At 36.8% G+C, this 20,162-nt stretch overlaps 3 protein-coding genes across 4 annotated transcripts; 1 reads left to right on the top strand and 2 right to left on the bottom strand.

Moving 5' to 3' along the window:
• Nucleotides 1-385: 385 nt before the first annotated feature.
• LOC113090813 (general transcription factor IIH subunit 4-like) lies at nucleotides 386-6,961 on the bottom strand. The gene is made up of 14 exons (XM_026256420.1): nucleotides 6,834-6,961; nucleotides 6,498-6,613; nucleotides 5,671-5,775; nucleotides 5,323-5,454; nucleotides 5,063-5,248; nucleotides 4,876-4,984; nucleotides 3,549-3,617; nucleotides 3,307-3,390; nucleotides 2,385-2,553; nucleotides 2,155-2,285; nucleotides 2,022-2,069; nucleotides 1,326-1,404; nucleotides 842-903; nucleotides 386-730 (listed from the first exon to the last, which is right to left on the bottom strand). Exons 2-14 carry the CDS (start codon nucleotides 6,611-6,613, stop codon nucleotides 620-622), a joined length of 1,401 nt encoding a protein of 466 aa, XP_026112205.1. The 5' UTR covers nucleotides 6,834-6,961; the 3' UTR covers nucleotides 386-619.
• An 851-nt stretch (nucleotides 6,962-7,812) lies between these two features.
• Nucleotides 7,813-9,025, bottom strand: LOC113090832 (DNA-directed RNA polymerase I subunit RPA12-like). 2 transcript variants are annotated; one of them, XM_026256443.1, is made up of 5 exons: nucleotides 8,918-9,025; nucleotides 8,627-8,746; nucleotides 8,424-8,527; nucleotides 8,115-8,224; nucleotides 7,813-7,949 (listed from the first exon to the last, which is right to left on the bottom strand). In XM_026256443.1, the coding sequence occupies exons 1-5, from the start codon at nucleotides 8,976-8,978 to the stop codon at nucleotides 7,925-7,927; spliced, it is 420 nt and encodes a 139-aa protein (XP_026112228.1). In that variant the 5' UTR covers nucleotides 8,979-9,025; the 3' UTR covers nucleotides 7,813-7,924. The 2 variants fall into 2 exon arrangements, with proteins under 2 accessions (XP_026112228.1, XP_026112229.1); XM_026256444.1 differs by having other exon boundaries at nucleotides 8,846-8,945.
• ddx39b (DEAD (Asp-Glu-Ala-Asp) box polypeptide 39B) lies at nucleotides 8,944-19,711 on the top strand. Its single transcript, XM_026256442.1, has 11 exons — nucleotides 8,944-9,034; nucleotides 9,780-10,012; nucleotides 12,164-12,291; nucleotides 12,419-12,511; nucleotides 13,796-13,979; nucleotides 14,141-14,259; nucleotides 17,062-17,193; nucleotides 18,180-18,289; nucleotides 18,367-18,511; nucleotides 18,611-18,758; nucleotides 19,157-19,711. The coding sequence occupies exons 2-11, from the start codon at nucleotides 9,781-9,783 to the stop codon at nucleotides 19,171-19,173; spliced, it is 1,308 nt and encodes a 435-aa protein (XP_026112227.1). The 5' UTR covers nucleotides 8,944-9,034; nucleotide 9,780; the 3' UTR covers nucleotides 19,174-19,711.
• The last annotated feature ends 451 nt before the right edge of the window (nucleotides 19,712-20,162 follow it).

Raw genomic sequence — 20,162 nt, 5'->3', positions numbered from 1 at the left:
AAATACATCATTAGCCTTGATTTCTATTATTTATTCCATTCATTTTAATGAAAATTTGTTGTGGACACAGAAATAGTCATGAAAATAATATATAAATGGTCTCTAAAAAAATATTTATTTTATTTAAAATATAATTATATAATTGTTATTCATAATTCTATTAGATATAAATTGTATTCATTTATCCTTTACAAATAGTGGGAAATGTGAACTGGAAGTTTTTATAAGATTTACCCATTAATACTTCAATTTATTCCTCTTCATCATCCTAAAAGCTGCAACTGAATTCTGTAATTTTACCCCTAATTAAATTTCATGGCCTACGTTTCCATGTTATCAATTTCTTGGACCAAATTTCCATATCATCAAACAAAAGAGATCGCAATCAGTGTAAACCATATATATTTTAGTCAGTTTACCTCAGACACAAACATAAATCCAGTGAATAAGGAAGTAATAATGCATATACCTCTCATAAACAGTAAAAAGTTTTGAACGATGTATAGAAACAGTTTCTTTTTCTAGACAGATGAACTTGATAACTCCCGTCCATCTATAAGCTGTAATTTTCAGAATAATTCTCAAGTGAAGTCTTTCAGGGCTGTTCTTCTTTATTCCTCTATGTATGGCTCTTTTGTCTCTTCCAGAATCGCTTAACCTCGCTGTGTCCATGTGGCGTCACCACCATGACCCTGTGAGCGGGGTTCTGCCAAACCAGCACACCTAAACCCTGCAGGACAGACCTTATACTGTCAGTATTCTGTGCATCACTGCAGGACAGACAGCTGCAGACAGCTTAATAAAGCACAGCGAGTACACATAGAAAGATTATATTCTTTACCTGAGCCCTGTCCCGCAACACTTCAAAATCAACCTGGGATAGAAACTGGTTGTACAACACTCCTGAAAGAAAGAAAAACGTGGTTTAAAATAGACAAAATGCATGAATGAGGCGTTTTTGACCCTTACCCCAAACCTTATTCCAATGCTAATTTTTTTATTTGCATTGCATTTCTCTAACACACTTCTTATTCAGCCTGACATTTACATTTGAGAGAACGAACCCCGCAGGTCACCCTTGGAATGGAAACAAATTCTTTATGCCATAATATCAACACGATGTAATTTCTTTTTTTATTAAAATGGAAACAGACGTTTCTAAAGGTTACATTTAAATGCGATGGTAACACCGTATTATTTAAATAACTGAAATTACTAATGTATAAAAATAATCACGTATTTTGTAACAGTGTTATCTGAGGGAAAAACTATGTAAAATTTGCTATGGAACTACAGAATGCAGATATGCAGAAAGACAGACTCACCCTCAGTGAACTGTAAGCGATCTTTCTCGAGCTCCCACAGTCTGATCTGATCTGTGATGGTTGGGGGAAGAACAGGGGTCTGAAACACAGAATGAAACAGGGAAACATGTTCATGCATCCAGCAGTGAATATTTGCATAGCAGTATAGAATGTTTTTATGATAAACATCACCATATTGCACAAGGGAGACACATAAGGGACATCTAAGCCTATAAGGGGAAACTATAGACTGTGTTTTACTATAAAATAGTAAGTTACTGACTACCATTTGTGTGTTTAAAGCCTATGTTTAGCTTTTTACTTCAGGTGATTGTACTTTGGCTTCAAAATTCATAAAACTTGAATTATATTGAAGATTACCACAATGAAAAGTGTAAAAGTGTTAGAATAGTAACCTTTTGTTGGTCACATTTCTTGCAAATCAAGAACCCCATTGAAAAATCCTGTTGGCTTTTTAAAAGGAGACCAGGCTGATATGAACTTTCAAAAAATATGCCACTGCATTTAATGAATTAAAACAATTGTAATAATGATTCATTATTATAAATGATAATTATGCATTGCTTTAAATGCAATAATTTCTTAGCTATAATCCCCCAGGCCTCAAACTGTTCTAAGTTTGTTCAGTTAATGCAAGATTTAAATCAAACCCTTTTTATTTGCATAACGGTAAAAATTAATCCTGTTAGCAATTACCTGTTTAAGCATTACTGGGTGAGCTCGGGTCCTTAAGAAGTGAATGATCTGAAATCCCAAAATACATGTCAAAACAACCCTGTCATTAGAAGAGCAAACCAATCTGCAGAGCGACAGGTTGTGTGTCTCTCACCTGCTGTGCAGTAATGCCGTTAGCGATGGCCTGCTGCACTGACTCTCTGGTTACCTGTGCAACCACCAGGTTAGGAAACCGATACAGCATCTCGCTAAATAGAGCTACTAGTGCAATCTGGAGCTCAGAGTCTGTCGGAGAGAGATGGAGGAAGTGCGACTGATCTCGACTGATCTCGTACAGTGTATTGCCTTATAGACAAGTCAGTGTGTGTGATGTGTGTGACATACTTGTGTAGGCATACAGACGGTAATTCGTTTCTACAACGATGAAGCCTGTGTCTCCTGTTCCCGCCGTGGCTCCGAGTGCAGTCGAAGCAGATCCAGAGGCAGGGTTTACTGTGACCCCTGCAGCTAGAGTTATGGCCAACCTGGTGGGGTAGTACCTCCTTGACTTCCTCTGTGGAAAGATGATGCAAACTGGTGTCAGAGCTTGTTTAAGACATATTTAAAGTAAAAAAAAAAATAAAACAGAATTTTAGATTACTATACAATTATAAAAGCAACTTGACAATTTTATTATTATTATTATTATTATTATTATTATTTACATACAACCACTATTCAAAACTTTGGGGTTAGTAAAATATTTTTATTCAGCAACCAGGCATTAAATCTAGCAAAAGTATCAATAAAGACATTTATTCGGTTACAAAAGATTTCTATTTCAAATAAATGCCGTTATTTGAAAGTGAAAGTAAAAGTGAAAGAATTTTATTTTGAATTTTATCTTCATCAAACAATCCTGAGGAAAAAAGTATCACAGTTTCCATAAAAATTATGAAGCATTTTAACATTGATAATAATAATAAATATTTCTTGAGCAGAAAATCAGCATATGATTTCTGAAGGATCATGTGACAGTAATGAGTAATGATGCTGAAAATTCAGCTTTGCATCACAGGAATACATTACATTTTACAATATTTTCATATAGAAAATAATTTCAGAATATTACTGTTTGTACTGTATTTTTAATCAAATAAATGCAGCCTTGGTGAACATAAGAGACTTCTTAAAAAACATTTAAAAATCTTAATGCAAAAAATGGTAGTGTGTATGTGTGTTAAAAAAAACAAAAAAAACAATCATTATTAACATTCATATAATTATTAGTTTGACTGCTATTCAGTACTTTTACGCGATGCCTGACCTTTCTTTGGAAAACCAGACCGAACTCTCGTAAATGTTGCAAAAATGTGAGCAGAGACTCACTCATGCCCTCCACAGAATAATCCTGCAAGAAAAACAACAATCACACTACAAAACAAAACATTTTAAGGAGCAGTCCTATTTCATGGGACTCTGGCAAATGACTTTAATTTAATTACGACAAGTAATGGCTTTTATCTATGACTCATATGCTATACTTGGCTTTGTAAAAGCAGCACTCACCCTACCAAGAGTGGAAAAACTCAGCTGGAACAAAAAGGAAAGAATCTCCACCAGGTCCATTCCTCTCGACTATGAAGACCACAGATCAGACTGTTAATGAGGAGATGGAACCACATTTTCCATCACACTAACCATGTTTTACATGCAGCCTAATAATACAATCAGCTCATCTGGAATGAAAAGTCATCATGTAAACACCTTGAGGGATTCAGATTCAGATTCAAAAGGGAATCAGATTCAAAAACACCTTGTTCGCATTCGCAGTGCAGGAATTCTCTCACCCAGTGATCTTTGCAAATTTCTCTAATTCAGATGTCTAGTTATTGAAGGCCGTTTGTTTTCATAAGATAAACATAATTTTGGGATGCTTTTTCAAATTCTCAATTTTTGTTAGGCAAAGTTAGCAGAGCATGAAAAAAGCCATGTCTTTCCGTATGTTAGAAAGGCAAACACACAGTTGTTGCATGCTAAGTTGTTTATCTTCTTCCAACAGGACTCAGAAGCTTCTTGCTGTTATTGCATTTTTTGCATGCACATAAATGTTATTCATAATTTCAACTGGGTACATAAGAATCCTTTATTGGACTAATCTGTTCATGTAAACCTTAAGTAGGGGATATTTAGGGCCAGATTCACTAAATATGGCAAATTAGCGTTAGAGTGCAATTTCATTAAAGCACTGATGGGAGTGGAAAGATCTGGGGATGTCCTAAGAGCAACACACACATTAAAGAACACAGACGCAGCCAGATCATATCCATAATGACCAACGCAATCAACCATAGCAGTGCAAACTAGCAACTAATCACAGCCATGGCAAGCACGACATGGTTTAACCCTCATAATGCATTCGGGTCTGTTTTGACTGTTTGAAGAGATACATAAAAATTTCATACAATGATAAATTCAAATAAGACTACTCATCAATATTTAAAAAAATGTTTTTGGTTCATAGTTTTTGGAGTGATTTATGTGTAATTTAAAATTTCTAATAACTTCTAATTTTTTAATGAATCAAAAAGGCGTAGATGCAGTAATAACATGGTAACATTCAAAACTTAAATCTTTTCACCTTTACTCATAAATGAGAAGTTCGCAAATCTTAGTTAATCACCTTGCATAATTCATCTAAATATTATTTTCCAATAAATTTTGAGTCTTAAAGGGAAACTGCTACAAATGCATATGCAATAAGTTCATTGCTATTTAATTTTTTTCACTGTGTGGCTTTAGTGAATCCTGACAGTGCCAAAAGTGTTTTTGCGCTGGCGCAAGCTGTTTGTAAATCTGACATTTAATGTAGAGACTCTATATGTCACGCACTGACCTGTGCTGTCTTGAGGTACTGCAGGGTGAAGTACCACAGCTGAGATGCTGTGTCCAGCAGCAGGAACTGAAACCCTGCCGATGTGATACAAGGAGCCTCACCAGTCTCGCTAAGAGAGAAAAAACAGATCAAGATCATGTCTGACCTACTTTAGTTGGTGCATGAGTGGAGTGATGGTGTGCTCTACCTCTTCATGAGCCCGGCCTGTATGAGGAGCTGGGCCAGATCCTGGCTGACGGCTGCGCTGGGAGAGCCCACCATGAAGTGAAGGATGACCTCCCAGCGCTCCATGGCATAGCGGTCCAGACTCTCTACATCCCTCACATGACGATCAGGACCCAGGTTACTACCCTCATCTGCCCACGGTTTACCCCTGACAAAGTGAACATCCAGTAAATCTGCTGCCACAACACCACGATGGTTCTCAATGCAAACTGTGTTCCTCACCCGCCTAGAAGTGCTGTTCTCAGGTTGTCTTTAAACACAGGGTTCAGCACAAAGCCTTGAAGTCCACCTTGAAGGTGCTGACTGTGCCAGAGCCGTAGCCCGGTTAACACAGACACACACTGATCGTGGTCTCTAGGAAGAGCAAACAAACACTTAAATAAGAAAAAGATACATGACCCTACTGGGGGTGGGTAAGATGTCTCATCAAGGCTGCATTCATTTGATTAAAAACTAATTTTATGATTCAAAATAATGATTTTCTGCTTTAATGTATTGTGAAATGTTATTTATTACAGTGGTGGCAAAGCTGAACTTTATGAATTTGAATGATAGAACTATTGCACTCACTTTTGACTGTCTTTTTTGACCCACAGCGCGACTGCAGCTTGTGGAAGAGGATGGTCTAAAAACAGCATCCGCATCACATAATTCTTTGCCAGTGATGGAAGTTCCCTGTACAAAGAGGAATGAGAGAGAGCCAACCAGCATTCATCTCTGAGTAACCCAAGATTTATTATTATAATAGGCCACAAATGTATTTGTACTGTTAAGCCACATATAAAAATTCTGAATATTATTAGATGCAATCAAACCAGCACAGAAAAATATGCTTTACACACGAGCAATAAAAAGATTTGAACAGTAAGATTTTTAAATAATTAATTTCTCCATTTATTTTAATTCTCTTTAATTTCTATAATCTTAATGTTTAATGTTTTTTGAGCAGCAAAACAGAATATCAGAATGACTTCTGAAGGATCATGTGAGACTGGAGTAACGAGGCTGAAATTTCAGCTTTGAAATCACAGGAATAAATTACATTTGACAATTCATTCAAATAGAAAGCAGTCATTTTTAATGGTAAAAATATTTCTCAATAATACTGTTTTTGCTCTTTCTGAGAAAATAAATGCAGCATTGATGAGCAGAAGAGAATTCTTTAAAAAACATAAAAAATCTCACTGTTCAAAGACTTTTAACTGGAAGTGTATGTTAGAAATGTAAGAAACGTTTTGTTTATGTAATAATTTTGTTGGCCTGAAAAGTATATTGTACATTCCTCTCTCTTTCTTTTAAACAAATGCCATTTGCTGTTATGTTTCATTATCTAATCAAATGCAATTCATACATGTATAGATGTAGTATGTATATGTAAACACTAAAGCCAGGTGGACCTGTAGACTGCCAGACATGTCGCTGGGTGATTGTAGAGTCTGTCGAGGATCTCTGGACTCAGTTCCTTCAGATACTCGTGCAAGTTCTTGCACTGCAGCTGGACTCGAAGCTTCATCTGTTTTCACAGTCAGAGAGGTGAATGATGTAATAATGCATATAATTATAAATGCAGTGCAAAGCTATGGTGAGTGACAAATGCGACCACGAATACAGTGGAGACTATATTTAATGTATCATTGCACTTATTGTTACGTGCAATTAAACATTACTTAGAGAGAAAACGTGGCGGTGTTTTTCGCTTTAAAATATTTTTAATAAATAAACAGTGGGCTTACCTTGCTTCACATGTGTCATGGAGCAAAATAGAGCATTAAATTATGTGAATCAGTTTATTTCTTCACAAGCATTCATGTATGCGTTCAGTAAGGAGCCATGTTGAATGATCACGTGACCGCTGAAACGGGCCGTCTGATTGGTTAATGTGCTGAGGGTCTTTTCGGTAAACTACTTCTTTGTAAACCTTTTATTTATTAAAATATCAGTAATCTTAAAATATATAAAATAATAATTTATTGGGTAGGCTACTTTTAACTCGGAGGTGTTTGTCCCGAACCCTAACCCATAAATTTCAACTTATGAAAAAAAAAAAAAAAATATATATATATATATATATAATCAATTACGTCATCATTGTTTCAGTAGTGGGGAACACATAATCGAGGAAATAAGCAACATTTTAGTAGTTATGCATTTCTTTTTTGTATTTTAGTTAGTTATATTCTAAAGTCATTACTGAAAATGTGCAGTCACAACCAAAACATGGGATGTTTTTTCGAAAATAAAGTATACTGAAACATCAAAGATGTTATGATAGTGTTTGATCCAGTGTATATCCAAACTACTGAATCGTTAACGTTGAAATCAGTATGATCAACTTTTTGCCTTTTGCAAAGAAAGATAAAAAAATCTCATAAATTACACTTTAAATATTGTTAAAATTGTAATTGTTATTGATTTACCTCTGAAAGATTTTTAATAAAATAGTAAGACACATATTTACAAAGCAGATGTAAGCAAAATCCTAATAGGTCAATACAACCCATCTTAGAGAGGAAATATATTTCAAAACTTTCTGAAAATACAATATGAGAAATAACGGCATAGTTACTAGAATTGTCTACCGTGGATATTATGCAATGTGTAAACATAATTTTTTTTTCACATCTGATTTGCACCAATTCTGTAGAGTCGCCCATGTTATATAAATTCAAAATAAGCCCTGCAAAAAAGGTCTTCTGCACACATTCTTTTTTTCTTTTCTTTTTAATAACATTGAAGACATGTACATAATCCTTTTTTAATATTTCACATTATTTAAATTCTGATAACCTATACATTTAAATGTCAATAACAGCAGCAATGTTTCTCATGAATCCTCCTTTTCTTGAAACCTGTGACAGAGAAATCAATTTCTGCCATCAGTACAAGTACAGAATGATCACTTAAAACAATGTCTAAACAACACAAACAGAATTCAGAACAAACTACTGGAAAAAGTATAAATTGTTAAAATAGGGGGTGGAGGGGGTTGTTTAAGAGCATAACGTGTAAATGACCTGCAGTGTATGCATGTGAAGAAGACCGTCTGTCCTTCATCTGCAGATCTCATCTGTCTTGTGTGATAAACCATTCCTTCTTTATTACAGCGGGAACATCTCCTGTCAATCTAATGGAAAGTTTGGAGAAGATTGGGTGATTTTCCAAACAGAGCCAATAGTATTTAAAGGATTAGTTCACCCAAACTGAAGATGAACGGAGGTCTTATGGGTTTGGAACAACATGAGGGTGAGTCATTAATGACATCATTTTCATTTTTGGGTGAACTACCCCTTTAAGAATTAATCTCTGTATGTTTATTAACTCACCACTGGCCCCTTCAGCTCAGCATCCTCTCCGCTGTCAACAGTGCTGGAGCTCTGATCCAGAGGATTAAACACCACTGATGATTTAATCACTTGACCTGTGAATTCTGAGAGAGTCCTACAGTATAACACACACTTACTGATGCTTCATAAATCCCAGCTGCTCGGTGTAGTGTCATATACAACACATTCAACATGTCTCTCACCTCGAACAGGGATTTTGAAAGAGCACCGCGGGCAGGTAATAGTGTTTTCCCTTCCAGGCACTGGAAGAATATTCCCACATTCAGGGCAGAAGTTGAGATCTCCACTAAAACATGACATTTCTGGAAGAAAGAACACACACACACTTCAGCCGAGTCAGGACGCGCGTGTCCACATAAACAGAACCTACTTATTAAAGCTCAAACACAATGGCCTTGAACCTGTTTTAATAACAATGTTTTTTGTGTATATAATCTGAGATGTCTCTTCTCAAGGCAGCTCACGCAGTTCACGTGTTTTGGGTCCTTCGTCGAAACGTTTAGTAGTCGATTCGTCTCGCGTTGATGACGTCATCGCCACCCTTTTCAGCAGGTGCAGTGAAGCTCAACCGCTTCATACAGTATTTCGAGGTAACTGAAATTATTTAATACTATAAAACATCAAAATAAACGCGCGAAGTGATAAGAGACTTAATAGTCCGTCAGAAAACACACTGGAATGTTGTGCTATAGTCACTCTTTGGCCCGCGTCATCTCTGGGGCTACATGGATAAGCTAAAGCTAATATATTTGGTATAGTTTGCTAGCTTGAGCTGCCCGCTTTATTACTCGCGTATTAATATATGTAAAACAACATATTTATTTTATGATTGAATTTTTTATAGCATTGATAAGGCTATTGATTGATTGATTAATTAATTCAGGGTATCACAGTAATAATTGTCTTGATAAGCTAATAAGTCCAACGTTATGGTCATCAAATCGAGCTAATTCTGATGTAATTAATGATGTATTGTTATTTATTAATAATAATATTATCAAATGAAATGTATATCGTTTTTTTGTTATATTTGATAAAAATACTATTTAATTACACCCATATATTAATAAAAATGGTAATTATGTTATACAATCTAATTTATGTGTTTGTATACATATATAATTTCATGAAATTATATTTTATCAAGTTTTATTAACACACGCACACACATATATGAAACATATGGTAGCATGATTTCATTGTGTAATGTAATCCTCAGTATCTTATGTGCACTTTTATAGTATATGGTAGTAATAATTACATAGTGATTGACAGGAAGAGGCGCAGTCAGGTAATTGCGTATTTCTTTGTTGTCTTTTCTCGATCTCTGTGCAGGATGACGGAGAACGATGTTGAGAATGAGCTGTTGGACTATGAGGAGGATGAGGTTGATGCAGGTGGAGTCGGGGACACAGGACTCGGACACAACGATGGCATTATATCCATCAGGAAAGAAGGGGTCAAAGGGTCATATGTGTCCATCCACTCCTCAGGATTCAGGGATTTTCTTCTCAAACCAGAGCTGCTGAGAGCTATAGTGGACTGTGGCTTTGAACATCCATCGGAGGGTGAGCAATTCTACATGTGGATATATTATATATTAGTGATGCACCGGTCATGACTTTTCATGGCTGATATCCTATACCGCTATCCAATTTTTTTTTCTTTAAGCAACAAACAAGAAAGCAGGAAAGTATACATAAACAAGATGTTTATTTGGTATTTAATAGGCCAAACTGGTTTTTGGCTATTGAAAACAATAACCCTAACTATCTGAAATTAACGACAGTATCTGCACAGTAGAATGTAATTAGTCTACATTCAATACAGACATCAGCATTTAGCTTTTGTTTTTGAATTGGGTTGAAACTACAGTAGTGGCCAAAAGTTTTGAGAATTACATAAATATTGGAAATTGGAGAAGTTGCTACTTAAGTTTTTATAATAGCAATTTGCATATACTCCAGAATGTTATGAAGAGTGATCAGATGATTTGCATTGTCCTTCTTTGCCATGCAAATTAACTGAATCCCCAAAAAACCTTTCCACTGCATTTCATTGCTGTCATTAAAGGACCTGCTGAGATCATTTCAGTAATCGTCTTGGTAACTTAGGTGAGAATGTTGACGAGCACAAGGCTGGAGATCATAATGTCAGGCTGATTGGGTTAGAATGGCAGACTTGACATGTTAAAAGGAGGGTGATGCTTGAAATCATTGTTCTTCCACGCAGTATCTAACATGGTTAACCATGGTGACCTGCAAAGAAACGTATGCAGCCATCATTGCATTGCATAAAAATGGCTTCACAGGCAAGGATATTGTGGCTACTAAGATTGCACCTAAATCAACAATTTATAGGTTCATCAAGAACTTCAAGGAAAGAGGTTCAATTCTTGTAAAGAAGGCTTCAAGGCGTCCAAGAAAGTCCAGCAAGCGCCAGGATCGTCTCCTAAAGAGGATTCAGCTGCGGGATCGGAGTGCCACCAGTGCAGAGCTTGCTCAGGAATGGCAGCAGGCAGGTGCGAGCGCATCTGCACGCACAGTGAGGCCAAGACTTTTGGAAGATGGCCAGGTGTCAAGAAGGGCAGCAAAGAAGCCACTTCTCTCCAAAAAAAACATCAGGGACAGATTGATCTTCTGCAGGAAGTATAGTGAATGGACTGCTGAGGACTGGGGGAAAGTCATATTCTCCGATGAAGCCCCTTTCCGATTGTTTGGGGCATCTGGAAAAAGGCTTGTCCGGAGAAGAAAAGGTGAGCACTACCATCAGTCCTGTGTCATGCCAACAGTAAAGCATCCTGACACCATTCATGTGTGGGGTTGCTTCTCATCCAAGGGAGTGGGCTCACTCACAATTCTGCCCAAAAACACAGCCATGAATAAAGAATGGTACCAAAACAGCCTCCAACAGCAACTTCTTCCAACAGTCCAACAACAGTTTAGTGAAGAACAATGCATTTTCCAACACGATGGAGCACATAAGGCAAAAGTGATAACTAAGTGGCTCGGGGACCAGAATGTTGAAATTTTGGGTCCATGGCCTGGAAACTCCGCAGATCTTAATCCCATTGAGAACTTGTGGTCAATCCTCAAGAGGCGGGTGGACAAATCAAAACCCACTAATTCTGACAAACTCCAAGAAGTGATTATGAAAGAATGGGTTGCTATCAGTCAGGATTTGGCCCAGAAGTTGATCGAGAGCATGCCCAGTCAAATTGCAGAGGTCCTGAAAAAGAAGGACCAACACTGCAAATGCTGACTCTTTGCATAAATGTCATGTAACTGTCGATAAAAGCCTTTGAAACGTATGAAGTGCTTGTAATTATATTTCAGTACATCACAGAAACAACTGAAAAAAGATCTGAAAGCTGTTTAGCAGCAAACCCTTTGAAAACTAATATTTATGTAATTCTCAAAACTTTTGGCCACGACTGTACAGAGAACTGGCCTTACATGAAAAGATTAACTGTAACCATGTGAAATTAAAAGCAACAACTGCATAGCTCTACAGTCCAAACAACACAATCAACACACATTCAATAAGATGTTTCTTAATCAGCATTCAGTATTTGTTTTAGTTTTTAAATTTGATTTAAAAAAGTAAAAAAGGTCTTTTACCAGTGAAACTAAATAAAAATATGCTATATAAATAAATTATTCCAAAATGTCAAAATTAAATAATGTTTATATATTTGTGTGTGTTTTATTCTCTTTCAGTTCAGCATGAATGCATTCCTCAGGCGATCCTGGGGATGGATGTATTATGTCAGGCCAAGTCTGGAATGGGGAAGACGGCCGTCTTTGTGTTGGCTACCCTTCAGCAGCTGGAGCCAGTGACAGGGCAGGTAATGGCAATCCTTTTTAAAGGCTTTGAAAACAAAGAATTAACACATAAATCAAATAATGTCTCTGAGTGTGCTTTACGTGCCATTCCACAAGTTTTGGGCTTGACCAGTGAGTGCTTTCACCCAGGTGTCAGTGTTGGTGATGTGTCACACCCGAGAGCTGGCTTTCCAGATCAGCAAAGAGTACGAGCGCTTCTCCAAATACATGCCCAGTGTCAAGGTAGGAAGACAAATGTACATTTCTAGGAAGTTTTAGTTAATGTGTTTCAGATTTACAATAGCAGGATATATGAGAACTACTTACTTTTAAAATCTGTTCTGATCCGTCATGTAGAAGAGTCTGTTAAAAGGTGTAAAAATTGCCTTCCTATCAATTCTTGTGTTGGAATTTCAATTGGAATGACAGGAAGAGCAATTTACTGAATTGTAAATGCGATGCAATGATAATCAATCACATCACAAAGCAATTTCATTAGTCTAAGTTTTGTAATCAAGCATAAATAACACCACGTTCAAAATGTTAAGGTCAATATGTTTTTTTTTTTTTTGCTGTTGTTGTCTTATATATTTAATACTTTTATTCAGCAGGGACACATTAAATTGATCACAACTGACAGTAAAACACTTATAGTGTTATAAAATATATATATATATATATATATATATATATATATATATATATATATATATATATATATATATAATTTTTTTTTTTTTTTTTTTTTTTAAACAAATTATGTTCTTTTGAATCTTATAGTCATTAAAGAATCCTGAAAAAAGTATAAGTTTCCACAAACATATTACTCCACACAACTGTTTTCAACATTGATAATAATAATAAATGTCTCTTGAGCAGTAAATCAACATATTAGATTGATTTCTGAAGACCATGTGACACTGAAGACTGGAGTAATAATACTGGAAATTCAGCTTTACATCACAGAAATAAATTACATTTTAAAATGCATTCAAATAGAACATGGTTATTTAAAACTGATTATATTTCACAATATTAATGTTTTTACTTTATTTTTCTGATAACTTTCTAAGAATAAATATTGCCACATTAAATAAAAAAATAATCTATTTTGTCTATTATATATTGCTATTTGGCTTTTGGTGATGGAAAAAAGTATTCTTCCATGATGGTCTGTGAAATTATATTTTATTAAATATAATTAAAATATATAAATACATTTCAGAAATACATTTTTTGGAGCCATTTTAACAATCATTCATATTATTAAGATTATTATTAATATCATCTAATGTTTCTTAAAATATCCCACTTTCATGGGTAATCCATACTGATAAATTAAATGTATTAATAAAACCTACACATGCAGTTCTTACATCACACTTCTTGTTTGTTATATAATGAAAACTCCAGGAGTTGAATTTAAAAGACTGCAATAATCTGTAAGTCTAACAAACTGTTACTTTTCAATATTGCTGTGCACAAACTCTTCTCAGGTTGCTTTGCTTGCACCGTCTCTCTCCCCAGGTGGCAGTGTTCTTCGGTGGTTTATCTATAAAGAAGGATGAGGAGGTTCTGAAGAAAGAGAGTCCTCATGTGGTGGTGGGAACTCCTGGACGCATTCTAGCTCTGTCTCGCAACAAGAGTCTCAACCTGCGCCACATCAAGCACTTCATCCTGGACGAATGTGACAAGATGCTGGAGCAGCTTGGTGAGCAGACCCTTTATGAGACTATGGCTGCGCTCTGAATGAAATTACACTGAATTCTGTGCAGCAGTTGAAACATTAGATATTATTCTATTGCTCCAGTGCTATGATGATTGACGATGATGAATAATATGAGTGCATTGTTCTTCTGCTGTCCCCTGCAGACATGCGGCGTGATGTCCAGGAGATCTTTCGTATGACCCCTCACGAGAAGCAGGTCATGATGTTCAGTGCCACCCTGAGTAAAGAGATCCGTCCCGTCTGCAGAAAGTTCATGCAAGATGTAATTACGCCTCTCCTACTTCTACCATGTCAGCAGCTCCTTCCTTTCACGAGACCACCTCATACACACCTGAAAGAGCAGGCTCAGGAGTGGGACCCATTTACGGCCTCCCTGAGACATCCTAACGCTAAATGCCCCTCTCTGCTGCCCGTTTGATAATCACAGACTGTTAACTAATAGAGGCACAGTGAAAAAGATGTTAAGTCCTTAATCCCCGTCTCAGCTGGCAGCGCTGCGTCAGCGTTTGGCAAACACGGTCACACGTCCGTTTGGCCAACAGATAATGCATCGTCCATCAGGCTATAAATTTAAATAGGTCCTTTAACAACCTTTGCTAAAGTCGTGAAGAGCCCATCCAATGTATTTTAAACATGATAAGAGGATGTCTTTAAGGGAAGCATCTAGTGTATCTTCAAATACACTTCAGGGCAGTAAATTCAAAGCATTAACGCATCTTTCAAAGTCATTGAGGCATTTAGGGACCAAAATCCTTCACATTTGAATGTTATTTCACTCGGAGTATCCATTAATCAAGATAAATTGGTTTAGATCCTGCTCGGTTGTAATTCCAGCCTAGAGACCTGTCCTCAAATAACCTTTAATTAAGAGGAGAAGCACTTGTTGGAGCTTCACGAATTCTGTTGTCAACTGCCAGAGACTCTCAAGGGGCACAAAACTAAAACCCATAAAGTATTGGCCCCAACAAACTACTAAAAACTACATTCGATTCACTGCAAACTGGCTCTCCAGGGCTGCAGCTAATCGCTCTTTAACAAAGCTGACAGCAGGAATAAAACGAAACAAAAGATTCAGTCATTGGCGGCACGAATCAGTTCAGGTTGATCGGCCCAATGATGGAGCAGCTCTTCATCAATTCAGCTGATTAGAAGGGTTCCCCGTCTGCCCCCAACGAATAAAGACGAACTGTCACTAAGTTAAAGTGAAGGCAATAAAACTGGCCCAAAGTGGAGAAGAAAGAATGCGCGGGTTTGAGGGACAAGAGGAGAAAGCGAAAGGGAGGATTAAGCTGCGGAAGACTGGAGCGAGAGGGATGAGATGATGAAGAAACTTAGACGAGAGAGAGGAGACTTGCGCGGGTGTAGATAGAGATGCTCTTGAAGAACCGTTAGGTGGCCATAAGCAAAAAAGTCATGATTCAAAAGCAAACCGTAAACTTTGAGTCCCTTATAAAATGCTCAATGACACGCTAGGGGTGTGGCCTTACTAAATATTCATGAGCAAATCCCCTTAATTTCACCATAAGTTACTATTAAATAATGACTAATGACTTTGAATTCAAACACGCACAGATACAAACATACACTCTTTAGTGCTTATTTAGTGAGAGTTACAGTACATAAACAGAATTGAGATGCTGCCTGATGTTATCTTCTGATTTGAGGTTGACGTAGTAAATTGAGTTTTAGACCCGCTCAGCAGCAGATAGAGGAATAATTGACAGACAGTAAAGATAGATTTGCCTAAACATCTCTAAGGTAAGTGCAAATGTGCATTTAGCAGTGCCACTGTGTCAGACACAGTCAGAGGTGCAGTTTAGTGCTTTTAGTGTTAAGAGCCCAGTATGGTCATTGCTGATGGCTATTATACCCAAAAGCTTTGTTTTAGTAGCCCAGATCCCAAACCATGAGTCTACCACCTGCATAGAACAGATCAGATCAGCTTGAGGATGTTCCCTGTATATTTAATGAAGCAATCTGGTGCATGAATTAGGCCTTCTGAACCTCCCACTGCTAAATGTTAAACTGTTGCAGTATTGTGTGAGGTGGTTTAAAGTCAACATGAAACAACATTCATAACTTGTATTGCTTGGATAGAAAGAGACCATTTCAGAATAAAACGGACAAAATGTGTGGTGGGACTTGATTAGATGGTGAAAGTGGACAGAGCAATGCTTCTTTTAGACAAATATGTTTTTTTTGTAACTCACCACGTTAACTCAAACTAAATTAAAGTGTTAACTACTAGTAGCAAGAATTTAGAAAGGTGAAATCCTAAAAATAAAAGGGATGTCAAGGCAGAGCAAAGTTGCATTTTAATAAACCAATGTTATTTTTTTTGTGGAATAATGTGCACTGGTGAATCAGTCGTATATGAACAGGAGTGTGTATTTAGAAAGCAAGTAGGGTTTTGATTTCATGTTGACTTTATGCTACAAAAAAAACCCCCTAATTTCTGAGTTTTAATTTTCCATCAAACTACACATTGATTGATGAAATGGAAGTAGCTTTACTTTGTGTCGTTCTATAGTAGAACTGTAGTTTTTGAACTTTTATACAGAAATAGCACAGATATGATTTTAGGCTTGATATTGGTAGCTAAAAGTAGCCTAGGACAGCAGGGTAGCATTTATCATTGTGTTGAGACAGTATGTGTGTGTGTGTTGTGTCCTCATTGGCTTGGGACGGGAGGGGAGGGTGAATCTAACCCCCGTCCCTTCTCTTCCCTCCCTTTCTCCTGCTGTTTCATAACTCTCTCCTTCCTAACATCATGTTCTCCTTCTCACTGTCGTCTCCTCCCCACCACTGTCCTTCGCTAAAAACGTTATGCCTCTTTTGTCCTTGTTTTTGTTTGTTCTGGTGTCTTTCTTTCCCTTTCCACCCATGTGGTCACACTGTCATAAACACCACTTCTTCTTTCACACCCGTGTAACATTATTATCTGCACCACCCTCGTCTTTGTCATCTTTCCTGTATGTGTCTTCACACAATCTTAACCCGGTGAACCTGCACGCTCCTCTCCCACCCCTCCTCACCTTCCCCCTGCTTCCACTGGTTGTCCTAGCCGATGGAAATTTTTGTGGACGATGAGACCAAGCTGACGCTTCACGGCCTCCAGCAGTACTACGTCAAGCTGAAGGACAACGAGAAGAACAGGAAGCTCTTTGACCTCCTGGATGTGTTGGAGTTCAACCAGGTATCTCTAGAGACACATGCAAGTCGATTCAAACAGAGAGTGACTCGAGAGAGAGAGAGAGACCACACTGTTTTTTTGCTGCTTTCTAAGAAACGTTTGCATATCTGAAAGCGACATGCACTCTGGTCATTCACATGCTTTAAAGCAAAATACAGCGCAAGCCATTTGAATACAGATTTAGTTCATCCAATTAAATGCAAACAAAAATAAATAATGCACAAGTAAAATTGTTCGTATGGATAAAATACAATTAAGTTCAAAATCTGGGATTGACCTAGAAATAAAGTTGTGATGTAACATATTTCCGCAATTTTACAACCATATCCTTACATAATATATATGGTTTAGGGTCCATAAGATTTTTTTTACAAATGCTTTTTAAGTAATTATTATCTGATTCTCACCAAGGCTGCATTTGTTTGATCAAAAATACAGTAAAAACTAATATTTTGAAATATTAAATTAAAATAACTGTTTTTCCTAAATTTTAATTAAACATTCCTGTGATGCAAAGCTGAATTTTCACCATCATTACTCCAGTCTTCAGTGTCATATGATCTTCAGAAATTATTCTAATATGATGATTTGCTGCTCAAGAAACATCTATTATTATCAATATCATTTTTGTAATGTGTTTTTGTTGATTTTGTGGAAACAGATACACTTTTTTCAGGATTCTCTGATGACTAAAAGGTTGAAAAGAACAGCACAAATATTTTATAACATTGTAGATCTCTTTACTGTCATGCTTGATCAATTTAATGCATCCTTGTTGAATAAAACGTTTAATTTACTATATTTGAAGCTTTTATTTGGGTTGTTGGATGACCCAAATAATATTCGGTGAGTTTGATTTAAGCTATGAGGAAAAAAGTGAATTCAAAGGGAGAATTTTTGCTCTTGGTTTGATGTGGTCATTGGGATTTGATGTTTCATTTGAATGAAGACAGCTGGTTGGTACAGTGTTACAGCTCTTAGTATTGCAGGTGGTGATCTTCGTGAAGTCCGTGCAGCGTTGTATTGCTCTGGCTCAGTTGCTGGTGGAGCAAAATTTCCCCGCCATTGCCATTCATAGAGCAATGCCTCAAGACGAGAGGTAAAACACCTTCCACATTACGCACTTTAATGTCGCAGTTATGATCGTAGTATGTGAGACTCTTCTTCTTATCCCAGATTAGCTCGATATCAGCAATTCAAGGATTTCCAGAGACGGATCCTGGTGGCCACAAACCTGTTTGGCCGAGGTATGGACATCGAAAGAGTCAACATCGCCTTTAACTACGACATGCCTGAAGATTCAGACACATACCTGCACAGGGTCAGTTCAGTTCATGTGATAATGATTTGTCAAACAAAGCCAAGTTATGGGATGTAAACGCATTCATCTGAACGGCTTTAACTTTGCTCATTCCTTCAGGTTGCAAGGGCCGGCAGGTTTGGAACGAAAGGTCTGGCCATCACCTTTGTGTCAGATGAGACTGACGCTCGCACTTTGAACGATGTCCAGGACAGGTTTGAGGTGAACATCAGTGAACTTCCAGAGGAGATTGACATCTCATCATACAGTGAGTGATAATATTTGATCTTTACAGGCTGGTCTCCCAATCAAAAGTAGTTTTAAAGGGATAATTCACAAAAAGTCAATTCTCTATTTATTTATTTATTATACCTTATTTCAAAAACCTTTTCAACTGCCTTTTTCCCCCTGTGGATCACAAATGAAGATATTTTGAAGAATGTCTAGGTTGCTCTTTTCCATATATTCTTTTCCAAAATTTAAACATTTGTATGCACATTTGTATGACCTAATGAGAGAAATCAAATTTTGGGGGTTTTGTTAATAGAAAATGTTGAAATTGTAAATATTTAGTTAAAATGTTTTGACAGAGTTAGTCCAAACAGTTGTTGATATCTGAATTGGTGCACTTTCATGATTTTCTCCTTGTGTATCTGTTTCTTCTAGTTGAGCAAACACGATGAAGATGACCGAACACAAAAGGCAGCGGTTTCTTCGGAGGATGCATGGCATTGTAGCATTTGGTAGCAACAGAGAGTTTATATTTCACGTAGACTGTTAAGTGTTAGTGCATACTTAAAATAAGCTCATATCACAGTGTTATCTTATATTGTAGTGGATTTCTTTGAACCTCCTCACTAGTTCAGTTTTGATTCAGCTTGAGTAAAAAAAATAAAATGTATTGTCGAATATTTTTCCTCCCAGTATGAATAATTTGCTTGTTTTTGAATTTTGGTTATTTATAATGGCGAGGCATAATTTTTGTTTCTGTTGTGAGAGGAGTTTTCATCATTGGATTACAGTGGACCATACAGTTGATTGCATTGATGTAAAATTGTTGGAAAGTTATTTAATATATTAGCAGTATATGCTGAATGCTTGTTACCGGTGAAGTAGGTATCAACACTATGTATTCAGTGTTCAGTTGCCAGGCAAATGGCCACTTTGTTTAAACTACTTTATGCTTGTTAAACCAAATAAAGTATGTTTGTTTCATTTACAGACACTTTTTCAATGATTTAAACATTAGTGTTTTCACATTTGGTCCATTTTAAAGGTTCCAGAGTGGTTAGCAAGATTTTTTTTTTGGTTTACACTCTAAAGCCAAAAGTTAACTTCCCTTCCCCAGTTCTGTAGACCGTACTGATGATAAAAATTACATTGCGTACTGGAAAGAAGAGTAAACTGGACCTTCACGAGACGGATTGGAACATGGAAAATGAAGGACACCTAGGTTTTATTGAATTCAGACCCTCAGAAGTCATTTACACTGCAAAGGTGGCCCAGAAGCACTTCTGAAGTGGTATTTATACAGACTGTTTAATGCTGCTCTGAAGTAGTTAAATGCATTTACACAATTATTTCAAAATCTATGGGGTATTGTGAAGAGGAAGATGCGATATGCTAGACACAAGTGCAGAAGATCTGAAGGCCTGGGCTCATAACACCTGAG

This window comes from Carassius auratus, unplaced genomic scaffold (assembly GCF_003368295.1).
Source record: "Carassius auratus strain Wakin unplaced genomic scaffold, ASM336829v1 scaf_tig00214021, whole genome shotgun sequence".
NCBI classification, from domain to species: domain Eukaryota; kingdom Metazoa; phylum Chordata; class Actinopteri; order Cypriniformes; family Cyprinidae; genus Carassius; species Carassius auratus.
The sequence above is the reverse complement of the archived record's forward strand: the minus strand, read 5'-3'. Positions and strand labels throughout refer to the sequence as shown.

Excerpts from the sequence above, each read along its gene's own strand:
- ddx39b (XM_026256442.1), top strand. The coding sequence starts at position 9,781 with ATGACGGAGAACGATGTTGAGAATGAGCTGTTGGACTATGAGGAGGAT. Across the intron at positions 13,980-14,140 it reads CAAGATGCTGGAGCAGCTTG|ACATGCGGCGTGATGTCCAG; the intron begins GTGAGCAGACCC and ends TGTCCCCTGCAG. Across the intron at positions 18,290-18,366 it reads GCAATGCCTCAAGACGAGAG|ATTAGCTCGATATCAGCAAT; the intron begins GTAAAACACCTT and ends TTCTTATCCCAG.
- LOC113090832 (XM_026256443.1), bottom strand. The coding sequence starts at position 8,978 with ATGACGTCATCAACGCGAGACGAATCGACTACTAAACGTTTCGACGAA. Across the intron at positions 8,747-8,917 it reads CGACGAAGGACCCAAAACAC|AAATGTCATGTTTTAGTGGA; the intron begins GTGAACTGCGTG and ends TCTTTCTTCCAG. Across the intron at positions 8,528-8,626 it reads TTTCAAAATCCCTGTTCGAG|AATTCACAGGTCAAGTGATT; the intron begins GTGAGAGACATG and ends GGACTCTCTCAG.
- LOC113090813 (XM_026256420.1), bottom strand. The coding sequence starts at position 6,613 with ATGAAGCTTCGAGTCCAGCTGCAGTGCAAGAACTTGCACGAGTATCTG. Across the intron at positions 3,618-4,875 it reads AGTACCTCAAGACAGCACAG|TCGAGAGGAATGGACCTGGT; the intron begins GTCAGTGCGTGA and ends TGGTCTTCATAG. Across the intron at positions 2,286-2,384 it reads CCGTCTGTATGCCTACACAA|ACTCTGAGCTCCAGATTGCA; the intron begins GTATGTCACACA and ends TCTCTCCGACAG.